Raw genomic sequence first — 15,764 nt, forward strand, 5'->3', positions numbered from 1 at the left:
TACAAAACAAAAAGCCAATGTTTCCATTAATTGGTGCTCCAAGACTTTTATCCCCAGCACAGTTAGGTGGAGAGTCCAGGTTCTTTCCTCTTCAGGTTTACTTTAGGTGATCATCGAAGAAAATATTTTCCTCTGTCTCATTTCCCACGGGTCAGCCTAGACCCAGCCTCCCCCAGCTCCAGACACATAGCAGAATAGCCTCCTTCAAACACATTCCCCTCCCTGTCTTCCCTCAATGAAGGGTTTTTTGGTTTGTTTTTGTTTTTTTGTTTTTAAAGATTTTATTTATTTATTTGTCGGAGAGAGAGAGCATGCGAGAAAGCACAAGCAGGGGGGACGGCAGGCAGAGGGAGAAGCAGGCCCCCCACTGAGCAGGGAGCCCGATGCGGGGCTCGATCATAGGACTCTGGGATCATGACCTGAGCTGAAGGCAGACGCTTAACTAACCAAGCCACCCAGGCGTCCCCTCAGTGAAGGTTTTAAAAGTCTCCTTTGTGATCATTATAATTCAGTGCTGGTTGACGATTTTTTTCGTATTCCTAAAAAATGAAAATAACTCTATTTTCTCATCACTGGTCAAGGAAAAAAAATTATAATAGAAAAAGTTCAAATAAATACAGAAATGTATTTTAATATAACCAATGCTATTTTAGTGACCATCTTCTGGACATCTTAGCCTGCTTATTACATATATCCCAGAAGGTAGAGCCCATATAATTTTCATTCCCTCCCAGGAATACGGTAAACATTTGTAAGGATTACTTGAAGCAATGAATGAACGGTATATTCATGTTTAGTTTTGTATGAATGGAATTGCATTATATAATCAATCATGTGACCTGCATTTTGCTTTAAAATATTATAGACATCATCCTTTTAGTGTATCAATTGCAGTCAGTCTGAAAACAGCAATCAGATTATGGAAATAAGCATGGGCAATCTTCAAAGGGATCACCTTTTCATCTCAAGTCTGACCGATACATCCACTGCCCCCCTCTGCTGCTGTCATCACCCACCCCTCTGAGCCAGTCTTTCTCTTTCTGTTCTCAAGTTGGCCATGCACTTTACTCTATCAGGATTTGCTCAGTCCTTCCCTATGCTCAGAACCCTTTGTCCAGGATCCTCTTAAGCTCCCAAGATTGCTTCCTGCTCAGGCCTTAGACAAGGATCCTGAGCAACCAGGGGGAGTCTGGCAGCCTTTCTAACTTTCCATATCAGCCCCTTTGTTTTCTTCAAAGAGTTAGTTACAACTTGCCATTTTAAAACAATAGCTTCTTGTTTTGGGTTGTTATTTGTTTATTTTTTAGTTTTCACCCTAAACTTTATGAGCCAAAGACTGAGTATATCTGCTTGAGGGTTGCATCAGCACCACTCAAGGACAAATGTTCCTTGAATGAATCCAGAAGACCAGAGGGAAGGAGAGGCTGAGTGTCTCCAGATCCGAGCTGAAAAAATTGAGTTTTTAGTTAGCTCTGTTCTAGGTGATGATCATAGGTCAACTGGGGATCAACGCAGTGGCCTCATTGGTATGTACCTATGTATTCATACATTCATTTGTCTGTGTAGCTGAAATAGCTCCCAGGCTTGGGGATATCGGGGGAATGGCACAGTAGATCCAGGAAAACTACCCAGGCTTTACTGCTCTGTTACTCTCAGCCCCCACGACCTTCCTATGGCCTGTGGTAACAGATTTAGGACCACTTGCATAACAAGGACATAATGCCAGACCAGTCCCCACCTCCCCCTCCAGAAAAACACAGTCTCAGAGTTTGAGGCAGAATACAGTCCCTCAGGCCAGCTTGAAGGAGGCATGGGGCCTCCCCCTTGCACTTTTTTTTTTTTTTTTAATTGAAATACAGTCGACCTCCGCTTTGCTCGTAACCCCTCTCTCTTCTCTTCACCAGGAAAGAATCCTCATCCATCTGGGTCGTGCCATCTCTCCAGAAGCCTTACTTTTCTCTCCACAAACGTACTGGCAGGAAGCAGGCGTCCAAACCTGACCCAGGCCTTGCAAACATTCGGGCTTCCAGGTCCCCAGTGCCCCCTGGTGGCCAGGGACACAAAATCGCAAGGGTGCAGGCCCCGCTCTGGGAGAAGCTGAACACCAGGCCGTGGTGGGTGCCTCTCCACCTCTCCTCAACATCCTTCACCTGCTGCCTCCTCACGACGGTCCGCCCGCATTTTCAGCCTTCGATCTAGTCCTGACTTTGTCAAAAGGTATTTGTTGGTGAAAGGGGGGAAGCCCCGCATTTAGGACTTGTGAAAGCTGAAGTTATCTGAGGGTTGGGGGAGGGGAGTAGAGCGAACGCAGGAATCCGGCTTCTGAAAAATCTGGCTTCTGAAAAAGCTCTGGAAAGCCAAATCCAAGGGAGCAACTGAGGAAAGCACGCTCTGGAAAGAGGACAATCTAATCAAATCCTGACAGGGGTCTCCTCTCCCCCAGAGGTTACATAAGTGGTAAAGTCCAGGGAGTAGGGAGCATTGTACAGGCCAAGGGCAAGGACATCTTTTCTAGACAAGGGAGGTGGGAGTGGGGCTAGAAGCCTCACTCAGGGTCCCGGCACCCCACACCCCACAGAGAGAAATAGGTCCCCAAGCATAGGCCCCCGGGGGGGGGGTAGGGGGACTCATCCCTCTCCTTCTCCATCCCTCCCTCATTCCACCCCAGCCCCATCCCCCATTCCCCACCTCCCTTACCCCATCCCACCCTCCATACCCCCATCTAACCCCACCCTTATCCTCCCCATCCCCGACCCCCACTCTCATGCCCCCCACTCGGGCACCTGGCACAGTCAGGTGGGCGTGGCCAACAGGCACCGCCCCTCCCCATCCCCGAGTCCCCCCGCCCAGCCTATTAAAACAAACCCCTTCTGGACTCCCTGGGCAACCCCGCTCATGATCCTAGGATCTCGTGAGATTTGACCCTGAAGGACAGAGAAACCAGGATTGGTCAGATAAGGCTGTTTCCGGCGGGCGAGTGCAGGGAGGCTTGCTGAGTCAGCGGCCTTCCTCTCCCTCCAGGTTCGGAGCAGCGCACACCACGTGGCGGCTGCGCGGTCTGCAGAAAGCGTAAGTTCAAAGCCTGGATCCTCCTCTGTCTTGCGGGGTGACCTTGGACTAATCACTGGGAAACCGCCCTCCCCCCGACTCCCACTTGTGTTTTCCGTCTGAAAAGTGAGTTATCACAACAGAGGGTCGGAGTGAAGACCAAACGGTGTGCTCTGGCTGGGGCAGCCCGGGCCACCTGCTCCGTAAGAGCGGCCGCGCTCGTGAATGTCGGACGTAACAATTCATCGAACTCGGGCGTCTGCGGTTTTTGTTTGATCTCACTGGTTGGACGGGTGTGCACTTGAAATGGGGGGGCTGCTCTAGGAATCTGGCCCCTCAGGAGGTGCCGGGGTATGGGGTGGGGGGCAGAAGCAGGGGCGGAACTTGGGCCGTGTCCTCGAAGGAAGGGTCGCTTTTGACGGAGCATAAGGTCTGTCACTCCAGTTGTCCTCTGGTTCAGCCCATGGGAAATTGTTGGTCAGATTTGGAGATTAGAGGAGATTCCTGGTGAACGGGCAGGGTCAGGTCTCCGGTTTTCCATTTTTTTCAGCAGTGTTCGCAGAGATTTTCATAGGAGCCCATGGCTTGCTAAATACACGTGCTAACACACGGCCTCTTTGTTTCTGGAGCATTTTGGTTCTTGCTCTCAGACTTGGGTAGACGCAGGTGACTGAGAGGATAGGAGACCAGGGAAACCAAGTATTTGGAGGACCTGAGGCCAGTCTGAGCTGGACCAGAGTGGACGGAAGACATCTTCAGGTAAGCTGGTCCCCTGAACTGTCTCAGGTGTATCAAGAAACCCTGTTGTTCCGTTTGTTCTTGTCATCAAGATGCTGGATGGAATCTGCATCCTGAGGATGCTCAAGAGGGGAAGAAGATGCAGAAGCAACCTTTATAATTTCTAGTCATTTCCCCAGTGGAGCGTTTGTCCTGTTGATTTTTTTTTTTTAAAGATTTTATTTATTTGAGAGAGAGAGAGAGAGCACAAGGGGGGAGGGGAAAGACAGAGGGAGAAGGAGAAGCAGACTCCCCACTGAGCAGGGAGCCCAATGGGGGATCGAACCCAGGGTGCTGAGATCACGACCTGAGCCAAAGGCAGATGCTTAACTGACTGAGCCACCCAGGTGCCCCTGTCCTGTTGCTTTTTTATAAGAAGCAGCTCTGGTGTGTTGGGGACCCTGTTTCCCAAAGCCATAGTTATGTTTGGAACCTCTGCTTGGAGTGAAGGAGTAAGGCTGGCTACAGACCCCAGACACTTGACTCCTGTTTGGTGTCAAGCAGGGGCAGAGTGAGTGAGCCTAGGAAGGTTTTTGTCACTCCCCTGTGGGCTCGGACCCCTGAGGGTAAGGGATACTCCTTGAAAGAGAACAATAATAGTGCCCAGCTAGTCCTCCGGCTAAAGCCCAAAGAGGTCAGCGAGGCCATGCGGCCTGACTTGGAGCCGGAGAATGGACGGAGGCCCCAGGACAACCTTGTGCGTTGGGAGCGTCAGGCAGCCCATGAGTGTTCTTGATATCAGGACACCTAACTATAAGCTCCAGAATTACTGCTGCCTCCAGAGCAGGAAATGACGACCGTCTGTCCCATAGCCACAGACCCTAAGAGCGTCTGTGTCAGGACAGACTGGGCCCAGGACCTTGAGAGGAAGAGGACATGCAAAGAGGAGAGGTCAAGGTGAAAGCCATGACTTCAGAGGAGTTTGGGGCAGAGGGAGGAAAGGGTCAGCCCTGGGCTGCCAGGAGGTCCCTTCCTTAGCGTCCGTCACCTGTGCAGAGAGCAAGGAGGATGACCAGAGCATGACCAGGCCATGTGGAGATGCCCCAGAGCTCAGCCTCCCGTGGCCCCTGTGCTGCCCTGGGCTCCCCTTCTCCCCTTCTCCCCCACTGCCCCACATGTGGGAGGGGCCTGCATGTGCGTCTGTGCTCCTCAGATCCTATGAGTGACAGCCCATCAGCAAATTTTCTTACTTGATACAGCCAAAGATATGCAGGGTGGCGAGATGTGTCCTCCCAGGAATTGTCCTGAGCCTGCTTCACTGGGGAGACACAGCTATTGAGCTGAGGTGCCTCAAGACGTCAGGCCTTTCTGATTTCTTCCTGGGAATATTGTACCCCTCCCCAGCCCATCCTTCTGGATGCCTGGCAGGGCCCACAGACCTCAGCAGAGTAAAGACCTGCTGACCCCCTGGACTGTCATGGGTGATGCCTAAGTGGAGACTTCTGTTCTCTGACCTTGTCCACTGCTGACTCACATAGAGAGTGGAATGTTTCCATTTTCAGATGACTTCCTCTCGGCACATTCCCATCAGGCTGACACAAGTGACAGCCATAGAAAGCCCTGGACCAGCAGCCAGGCGCCTCATTCCTGTGCCCCCCTCCCAGGGCCTGCTCTGTGACATGGGTACAAGTGACTCACCCTCTTGAGCCTCAGCTACTGTACATGGAAAGGAAAAATCAATCTTAGCCCCCTGCCAATGACATTTCATGTGTTAAGAGAGAAACTAGAGGCTAGAAAAGTGAACTGCTTTGGTAACTTCTTATGTTCTACCAAACACGAGGAATTCTTTTTATTCATCATTGTGATTCCGAATTCAGCTTCAAGCTTGCATTCCCCATCTCCCAGAGAAGTGTGAAGGGAGTGTATGGCTGTGGAAAAAGGATGAAGATGTCTCAGAGGAAGTGATTCTGGCAGAAGTCTTCACACTAAAGGAACTCTCTTGAAAATATGTCATGACATTGAAAACATGGAGGGCAAAATGTTGGAAGTCTATCCAAACTTAGAAAGCAGCATGACAGTTCGCCAGGGCATAGAAAAGATGCTCACTCTATCCCAAAAGTTATAGAAGTATATGAGAAGGACCATAAGCAATGTTAAAACTACTCTTGATACATTTTTTGCAGAGAAATGGTTTAATTTTCAGTGTTTAAAATCAACATACTAATAAATAGTAGTTTTACTCTTTTATTCATTTCTCAACATGTTTATCACCAATAGGAAGAGAATTCTTAATGGTTGGCAAAAAACAGTTTTGAATGGCCGCAGAAAAACCATAACTTTGCCTATGGATTCTTAAGATGGCTTTGCATAGTTTCATCTTGCCGGGTCATTTTTATGGCTCGGCTCTACCATGCAAAGCAAAGTCAACCTCTGATTATTTTTCAGCTTGCTGCTTTTTCATTTGCTTACTCAGTAGAATGCAAGGTCTGTGGCACTCAGTAAATGTTTCTGAGTAAATCAAGGACTGAGAATAGAAGGTGTATCTGGAAATGGGGGGAAGGGGTCAGCTGGTCTGGAGACATTCCTGTAAACATGTCCACCCTGCCCCCGTGCCTCCTGTCCGCCCTCATCTTAGGGCATAGGGGATTTTTCCCACCGAGTGTGAGGTCAGTGTTCCTGGAACCCTGAGGATCATTGCTCCCGCTCCAGTGGAATAAACTCCGGTGGAAAGTACCTGATAACCTGATGCATCTGGTTTTGCTCTGAGCCACCATGGCCTTCTTATGGCTTAGCGTTAAAGATTTGAGGGTCGTTTGGATGACAGGGACCCAGTACCAGGCCCCACTCTCTCTTTTTCTCTTCAAGAGCACAGTTCTCAGTCTGATGAGGCTGTGAAAAGGAAGGAGGCAGGAGAGCAAAATCCCGAGGAGCATCCCTCTCCAGGGCTGAATGCCAAGGCTGGAGCCCTCTCCTCTCTAAATCTCTCTGTCACCTTTGCATCCAGGATTAGTGTTTGCCACTTTCTCTCTCTCTCCCAGGCTCTCCATTGGTCTGATTCTGGGCCCTTGGGCTAGAGGGACGGACACACACACACACACACACACACACACACACCACTGGCACCTCACCCAGGCCCCCAGTGCCCCCAGGCGGTCTCAGACTCAAGTCTCCACCTTTAAGGGACACAGCTCGGTGGGAGCCAGAAGACCTGGCCTCCTGCTGTGCTGTCATTTCCTCCTCCTTCATTCTGGGCCCCACATTGGATGCTCTGGGCCATTCCCGGTTCAGTTCCTCCACCTGCCACCAGCTTGGAGTGAGTCCTCAGCCTTCCCTTCCCCCACCAAGGCTCCAGAAGCACTTCCCCAGGAATAACGGGCTGGGTCTAGAGTGACCTGGACATCAGGCAGGTCCTCATTGGTGAGGAAGAAAGAGGGACAATCTCTTGTTTAGGTCTAGATGTTACTGGATCTGAAGTGAAACCAGATCTTGTTGAGTACAGGAAGGGGCAGGGAGATCCAAGAGAGACCTTCAATTTTTAAAAAAGGCACAGAGGGCAAAATATTTCAGGGTAAGAAGAGATGTGACACCAGAGGGAAGTTTCAGAGACGTGATGGATACCACGTGGCATCTTGCCTGTCCAGGGGCTGCCTCAGGAGAGCCCGAGGTGGGGCATCAGGACTGGGCTCCCGGCTCCTCATTAGCCTGCTGCTCCTCAAGACCAGCAGAGCTGGGGTCTTTTCTCTGGAACTCAGGAAGGGTCTTCTTCTGGCATTCCTGGAGCCCCTTAGATCTAGAAAAACAGATGGGCTTATTTTCTTTCTGCACCTTGTGGCTTGTCATATTCTCCCAATATAATGCTCAGTAGAATTGGAGAGAATTCCTTGATTTCTGTTGATCCAATGGAAAGGTGTTCCCCAGCATCGTGGCCACACTCCAGGCTCCAGGAGAGGTGGGCTGACATTCCGGGGACACAGAGTGCTGTCCACTTGGCGCAGGGCAGAAGCACAGAAACATTCTAAAGGCCCCAATAAGGCAGACGTTCTGGGATCCTGGTTGGAATTCTGTGAATGGAAAAGGTGGGGGCAGGACACCCACTCTAATGAGCTCAGGGGCTGCTCTGGCCTTTGTAGCAAATGAAGACCATGAGAAAAGGTGACCAGGGTGCAATAGCAACATCCTTCAAATTCATGCCTTGGCCCTGGGAGTTGTCCTAAGCCAGTCCTGATCCTGGGCAGGAAGGATAGCCCTTCGTATAGATGTGTTCCTGGTGCTCCTGCTTCCAACCCCACAGTGTGTCCCCTGATCCAAAGGCTCTGAGTGGAGGTGGACAGAGGAGTGTGCCCTGCCTCACAAGGGAAGAGTGTTTGGCTCATACTAAATGTTATTTAGATCTGAAGACACTGATCACTTCGGCCTCCTTGGATCTCCTAGACACTTGGATCCCATAGACCCTTCCCAAGCTTGGACTTAGGCAGTTTTCGTTTCCCTGAGGTCCAGGTAAAGTCTGTCAGTCACGTGTCTTTAACATTGAGATTGTCCAACCACTTGGTGGGGCAGATCCATCCAAACCCCTTGCCTGAAGGTGTCTACCAATTACTCCCTGCGGGGAGTGGGGTCTGGATTCGCCGGGCTAAAAATAATAAATTAACAGGGACCTTTAAATTTCCTGCAAAAGTTATTGGACGTACTGGATGAAAAGTTCCAGAGCACCATTTCTGTGCCCAGTGACTGCTCAGTAATCAGGGACGTTTACGATTATCTTTGTCACTGATCTCAGTCTCCTACAGCTGATTGATAAAGGTGATTGCCTGGGGTCTAAAATGCCCCTAGAGCACATTCCAGTTTAACCCTGTTTGACATAAAGCCTGCTGATATGGGTGGTGGAAATTTCGAGAAAGCAGTCTCCATGAAGTTACTAAAGTGGAGAACATCCTTCAGAGAATCCCAATCTCCTCGCCAGTGGTATAGGATTGTTTGGGCATCACAATGCAAGGGGTAAAGAATAGCCTGGAGAATTCTTTGTGTGGAGAGGTTCTCTCTCTGTGTGTTCTAAAATGTTAGAACCAGAAGTGTGTGAACCAGCCCAGCATGGGAATCATCCCTAAATTCAGCAAATCCTTAAATGTCAAACATAGCGTCAAATTTTGTGAGGGAAAAGTGTTGGTATTTGGGTACCGAGCTTAATATGGAGAGAAGGAAAAAGTTTTATTCCTGTTCCTAATGGCACTGTCCCAGAAGAATGCGAGTAATTAAAAAGTGTACGGATAGGGCCAGAAGGGGCTTTTTGAAGCTGTATTTATATTAGTTGTTTCCTAGGAATGAGGAAACAGCAGTTGTCAATATATACTTCGGAAGGGGCCTTTGGAGATCACATTTGGGGCCAAGGCCGCTGGGAAATGCCTAGACCTAATCGGCCTTTGAAAGGTCAGGATGTGGAAGAGGATACTTGAGCTTAAAGAGGAGGTCCTCTGGTGGCAGCTTCTTGAGACAAGGATATATAAATTTAGTTCATGCTTATTTTTCTCACTGCCTCTAAGACCCCAAAGAGCTCATGGCTCTCACCCCTCAGTGGCTGTCAGAATTGGACTAGTCATGTCCTGGGTTTGGTTGCCAATACGATTCTGACCTCTCTGCAGCCCAGATTCCTACTTTGAATCTTCTTCAGCCATTTTGCTGAGCTGATCCCAGCCTTCTAGGAGGAAATCCCTTTTACCTCCTGGGAAGAAGAGTGGATCTCTTCCCTGCCCTTGGGTTCAAAGGATCCATAAAAGCCTTTGAACTCCTCAAACAAAATGTATTTTTCCTAGTCTTGGGTATTTCCTGTGGTCGCATTACAAACACCCCACCGCTCCCTTTTCTTGGCCAATTCCTGGTTGTAATTTTGACCTGACTTCCTTCAGGGAAGCCTTGACCCTCAAAATCTGGAAGACCAGCCATCCCTCAGTTGTACATCTGTTCTTCTATGAATGCACACATGTTTTGCAATGTTAGGTTACATAAAGTGTAAGTGACTATTTGGTATTTTGGAATTTTATTTTGTTTATTTCTTTTCCTTTTGGGACAACACCATTGTCTGCATAAAGCTGTCTTAACTCGAACATTTGAGTTAAACTGATGTGGCCAAAACTCCCCCAAGTATACCTCCAGGTTGGTTTTCTTTTCTTTTTCTTTCATGAATGGGGCATATGATTCAGTCAGTTGTATGGCGAAAGTCAAAAACCCAATCTGGATTAACTGGATGGAGATCCAGTGATAATAACATTGGGTTCTCAGTTGGAAATTTGAGCTAGGATCTGAAAAAGGGAGGTGTAGCCAGAAAGGATAATACTGCTTCTGGGGAGTGAGAGGAGAGACCCTGAGGTCTGAGCAGATTGCTCCGTGCACCATGTCCCCTTCCGGTGAGGAGGAACCCTAAGCTTGGGACGCTGCCACCATACTGCCCCCAGCCATGCAGTATGAATGAGCAGGCTTTGCTTTTGCCTCAAAATGCAGTTTTGCCTTAATCTCAAACATTCTGATTTCTGCTTTGGTGTATGCCATTTATAGGCGTTTACGGTATTTCTTAACCGGATAGATTTTTTTTGGAAATGGAAGACCTCTAATTAGTTGGAATTTTTTATGACATTTTAAATGTTGCGTTTGTGTTCAGTAATTATAGTTCGTATAATTTATTTTGTGATTTTACTAAAGCTTTTTTAGAAAAATAATAAACTAAAGGCTTAAAAAAAATTTCATAGAAAAAAAATATTTCATGGAATATTTTTAAAAGTGGAGGTCTAGTTCTGAATGTGAGCTCTGTGTTCCCCTAAATAAAATAGTAATTCTCATATTCATAGGAGAGACGTGTAATAAAATCATCTTGAAATAGTATATATTTTTTTCATCACCAACTTCCACAGGCTGTAGAATACTGTTATGCTACTTTTACAGTTGAAAAATTTTTAAATGATGTAATGTTACTCATTGTCCAGGTGTTCCTTAATCTTTCACATCTGGGCTTATTTGTTAGATCTGAGAAGGGGCTCATTCTGGGTCACGTGACATTCCTTATTCCTCTATATGTTCAATATTCAGGGGACAGTCAGCAACTTCTCCCTGAAATGGATGGGGTCGGTTGTCAGGCTCCTCGGTACTAACTCTGCAGTGGGGCTAGAATTAAATGTGGCAGTAGCTGGATATGGGATGGGAGCAGTGGTGATCTTGCTCCCCCGTCGGGGCCTGGCGAGATGCACGTTCTGGTGCCAGCAGGGGCAAAGCCACCCAGCAGAGAATGGAATTGGGGTAAACGGAGGACTCCCCAACTCTTGCCAGACCAGTGACTTTGGCCTTGAGTTGGTTCCTCTCAGGGGTGGAGGGATAACGGGCTTGCTGGCACTCAGCCTTGTTCCCTGAATATTTCGCCAGGATTCTTTTCGGAGCAGATTCATCAGGATGAGCATGCCGGCTCCACCCAGACTCCTGGACCTGGCGGGTCAGAGCCTGCTGAGGGACCAGGCCTCGGCCATCGCAGCTCTGGAGGTGCTGCCCATGGAGCTCTTCCCACCGCTGTTCACGGCGGCCTTCGCTGGGAGGCACAGCGAGACCCTGAAGGCGATGGTGCAGGCCTGGCCCTTCGCCTGCCTCCCTCTGGGGGCCCTGATGAAGGAGCAGCAGCCTCACCAGGAGACCCTCCAAGCTGCGCTCGATGGACTTGATGTCCTGCTTGCCCAGGAGGTTCGCCCCAGGTGAGGGTGATCCTGTAGCCTGGGAGGGCCTTGGGGATCCAAGCAAGATACAGCTGGGGTCAGGGAAAGTGCGGGACCACAGGGCGGGCCGGGGGCTTCTGTGAGGAAGCTCAGAACAGCCTTGGGGCCATCTCTGGGGTCACTCTGGGAACAGGCTGTGGACATGTTGGGCTGATTGAGATGCAGAGGGTGACCAAAAGGAACATGTTGCCCACTCCCTCCCGGTAGCACTTAAAGGTACTGCAAGTGGGACCGAGAAGGATCCCAGTAGCCCAGGGAGCCGCTGACATCCGGGGTGTGGAGTAAAAGTGCAGGTCAGGCGTCTGGGCCTTGCCTAGATTCTCTCTCACTCCCCATTGATCTGAAAGCATCTCAGTCTGTCTCCCACCTTCCCTGCAGGAGGTGGAAACTGCAGGTGCTAGATTTACGGAAGAATGCTCATCAGGACTTCTGGACTGTGTGGTCTGGGACCAGGGCCAGTATGTACTCCCTGTTGGAGCCAGAGGTGGCCCAACCCATGAGGAAGAGGCGAAAAGTGGAGGGTTGCAAGCCAGGGCCCAAGCCACCCTTGGCTCCTGTGGAGGTGCTGATAGACCTTTGCCTCAAGGAAGGTACCCCTGACGAGTCCCTCGCCTACCTCATCCAGAAAGTCCAGCAGAGGAAGGGTCTGCTGCGCCTGTGCTGTAAGAAGCTGAAGATTTTCGCCGTGCCCATGCAGAACATCAAGAAGATCCTGAAAATCGTACAGCTGGACTCTATCCAGGATTTGGAGGTGAATTGCACCTGGAAACTGTCCACCCTGGGGAAGTTTGCTCCTCATGTGGGTCAGATGGGCAATCTGCGCAGACTCCTCCTCTCGCACATCCACATGTCTGCCCACAGCACCCCGGCGAAGGAGCAGCAGTGTGTCAGCCAGTTCACTGCTCAGTTCCTCAGGCTGCACCACCTTGAGGAGCTCTATTTGGACTCGATCTCCTTCCTCGAAGACCGCCTGGACCAGGTGCTCAGGTGAGGGATGGTGAGGTTTCTCGGTGGATGAGCATAAGCCCTTTTTTCTTTCGGTGAACAATAATGGGCATCTGCCATGTGCCGGAGTGTGTCATGAGTCACTAGAAGGTCCACACACTGTCCCTGCTCTGTCTCCACGCATGTTGTCACATAATGTCCCAGATAAAGGTTGGAGGTAGGAACTAGGATAGATGCTATTCGGAGGGGATTCTAGTTAGGAATCTATATAAGGGGGGGCTTTGGGGCAGGCGAGGGTGGCTTTGGGAATTCTTCCTGAGAAAATGATGCCTACATTATGATGATCAAAAATAACTAAACTTGAGGGCATTGATGAAGGGAAAGTGTATCCGATGCGAGGTTTCGGATCACAAGTTCTGCACTCGGCAGCTTTGTCAACCGGAGCCTCTCCCTCCAAACCTGCCTCCAGTTCCCTGTCTGTAAAGGGTTACTCTGGGTTCCACATGAGGCAGTAGAGAGGGAATGCCTGGTGGGGGGGAGGCGGATGAAAGGGAGGGAGCAGGAGTGAAGACTCGTGGAAGGTGATAGCTGGTACGTGGATGATACAGTGCTCCAAGTTAGGCCCTGCAGGCTGCGTGTTGCCAGGCCTTGCCCAGATCAGCTCTTTGTGCACATCTCCCATTAGCCTCATCGGAAACAGCTACCGTTGACTGGGGTTGTAGAAGCAGCCAGAAGGAAGCCCGAGTGGAAAGCATTTCTAGTCCTGTCTCCCAGTACTAAACTTCACTGATTCCTTTCCTTTTTGGAGACGTGGGGCCAGGCTCCCCTCTGAGTGCATCACGTTGTTGGGTTGATTCCTGCTCACAGCACCTCCGAGGGGCATGCTGTGCTGCATTTGACAGCAAAGGGGGCATTTGAGATTTCATTCATTTGACCAAGTCATCCAGCAGATGAGTAATGCAGAAAGGACTCCCCTGAAACTTGGATGGATTTGAGTCCTTTTTGTTCCCCAGGCAGCATCCTGGGGCTTGACCTTCATCTGTAATGCCCTGGGTCTGGGTGGAATGGGCTTCTCTTTCCTCAAGGCCCAGGTCATCCCCATGTCCCTCTGCCCGCCACATCTGTTCCCCCCAGAACTAACTGCTTTGTCTCTCCCCAGGTGCCTGAAGACCCCCTTGGAGACCCTGTCAATAACTAACTGCCTGCTTTCGGAATCCGACTTGATACACCTGTCCCAGCACCTGAACGTCAGTCAGCTCAAGGACCTGGGTCTCAGTGGGGTCAGCCTGACCAATATGAGTCCTGCGCCTCTGCAAGTTCTGATAGAGAGAGCCTCCGCCACCCTCCAGGACCTGGACTTAGATGAGTGTGGGATCATGGACTCCCAGTTCACTGTCATCCTGCCTGCCCTGGGCCGCTGCTCCCAGCTCACAACCTTCAGCTTCTGTGGAAACCCCATCTCCATGGCCGTCCTGGAGAACCTGCTGCGCCACACCATTGGGCTGAGCAAGCTGAGTCACGTGCTGTATCCGGCCCCCCTGGAGAGTTACGAGGATGCCCGTGGCACCCTCCACCTGGGCAGACTTGCCCAGCTGCACACCAGGCTGAAGCAGATGCTGCAGGAGTTGGGGCGGCCAGGCATGGTCTGGTTCAGTGCCAACCCGTGCCCTCACTGCGGCGACAGGACCTTCTATGACCCCGAGCCCATTCTGTGCCCCTGTTACATGCCTGCCTAGCTGGAGACACATACCGGACACTGCAGCCCAGGCATAAGTGTATCTTAAAGGAGCGCAGAAGCCACGGTTTGAGAAGATCTGCCCGATGTGAGCAGGAAAAGGAAAGGTGATTGGTTGGGGGGGGGGGTGTGTTGACTTGGGAGTTAATAGGATCTTTGGGGAGATGCATCTTAAAGCGTTAGAAATAATGAATCTGAATTTCTAGAGGGAGACTCGGGTTTGGGCGGTAGATGTGGGAGTTATCCCTGCATGGATGGTTGTAAAGACATGGTCAGAAATAAAGAGAACCTCTGTCAACCATCTGGTGTCCTCTGTGCTACATGAAGCTTATTCTCCAGTTTAAACCTCAGGAATCTGCAGTTCCTGATTAAACAAGAAGGTATAGCATCCATGATGCTCAGACACTAAGCTGAGGTGAGGTGAGGTGAGGTTCAGGAGGCACCATTTATCATTCCTCCATTTGGCTCTTATCTCTGGTGCATCTGTTACCTCCTCACTTAATTTCTGTGGCTGTTTAAGCGGTCAACACACACAAAGTGCATCCTCAGGGCCTAGAACATACTAGGGGGCCAATAGTACCACTGGAGGAAAGGTGCTTTGGAGGGGTCCTCGCTAACTCTGCCAAGACTCTGGACTCGAGCACTTCTCCCCAGTGGGTCCAAAGTCTCCATCCCTACCTTTGGCTGTACCAAGGTAGGGTTTTACTGTGTACAAGTCAGGTCCCCAATACTGGAGGGGATGTACACCCTGCAGATGAGCTGGGGCCTCTGGGCCCTACCAGCCCATTCCTGTCTTCCCACCAGGTCCAGTCCCTTCTTGAATTCAGTTAGTTGTGGTCAGTAAAAATACCTAAATTCCTTTTAGCAAAATACTAAGATCATATTTGTTTCCCACATTAAAAATATGACCTCTTTTTGTGGGGGCTAGGTCACGTCAGTGCGTGTTTGACTTCCTCTCCAAAAAATCCACCTTCCTCCTTATCAAAGGTAGTAAGCCAACTCTGAGCAAGGAAGATGCTGTGGATTTGGGTCCTAAGAATGAATAAGCAAACCCTTACCATGTCATGGGGAACACTTGGGTGGATGCAGGTAAATGTCAGACTTGGGAATTGGGGGTGTGGTGGGGCCACCCTGTGAGACCAATCATCCAAATGAAGATATCACACTGTGGGGTCGGACTCCATGGTCAGTGGGTAGTTAGCTGTGCAGCGAGCATGAGGGATCCCTGTCCCCACACCCCTGCATCCTGTCCCTAGGCTGCCTCACCTCCCTCACTGCATGGCCTCCCAGAGAAATACCTGGAGAGAAGACCACACAACAAGGCCCAGGGCAGGGCTCCATCCGCACATTTCCCTGAGTATAAGCAAGTCAGCCCTGCTTGTTCTTCCACTGCCTCTCACTCAGTACTAGCCGTGTGTGTGTGTGTGCACGCGCACACACACGTACCACTGTCCTTGCTGGCTGTCAGCACCTTCCTCTTTTGCCACACGCAACTGGCCCCTTGATCTCTTCCTATAGCGGTTACCCTCGTCTGCCTTCTAGCCTCCTATCCTACACCCAAAGAACCAGAAAAG

General features: G+C 50.2%; 1 protein-coding gene and 1 gene segment (V, D, J or C); one reads left to right on the top strand and one right to left on the bottom strand.

The window, feature by feature from the left end:
* Positions 1–15,764, bottom strand: part of LOC118531230 (immunoglobulin lambda variable 5-39-like) — a 416,407-nt gene that overhangs the window by 239,554 nt on the left and 161,089 nt on the right.
* Positions 11,182–14,223, top strand: PRAME (PRAME nuclear receptor transcriptional regulator). Its single transcript, XM_036085151.2, has 3 exons — positions 11,182–11,489; positions 11,889–12,497; positions 13,615–14,223. The coding sequence occupies exons 1-3, from the start codon at positions 11,197–11,199 to the stop codon at positions 14,189–14,191; spliced, it is 1,479 nt and encodes a 492-aa protein (XP_035941044.2). The 5' UTR covers positions 11,182–11,196; the 3' UTR covers positions 14,192–14,223.

Source organism: Halichoerus grypus, chromosome 13 (genome assembly GCF_964656455.1).
Source record: "Halichoerus grypus chromosome 13, mHalGry1.hap1.1, whole genome shotgun sequence".
Lineage (NCBI taxonomy): Eukaryota > Metazoa > Chordata > Mammalia > Carnivora > Phocidae > Halichoerus > Halichoerus grypus.

Excerpts from the sequence above, each read along its gene's own strand:
- PRAME (XM_036085151.2), top strand. The coding sequence starts at position 11,197 with ATGAGCATGCCGGCTCCACCCAGACTCCTGGACCTGGCGGGTCAGAGC. Across the intron at positions 11,490-11,888 it reads GCCCAGGAGGTTCGCCCCAG|GAGGTGGAAACTGCAGGTGC; the intron begins GTGAGGGTGATC and ends CCTTCCCTGCAG. Across the intron at positions 12,498-13,614 it reads CGCCTGGACCAGGTGCTCAG|GTGCCTGAAGACCCCCTTGG; the intron begins GTGAGGGATGGT and ends GTCTCTCCCCAG.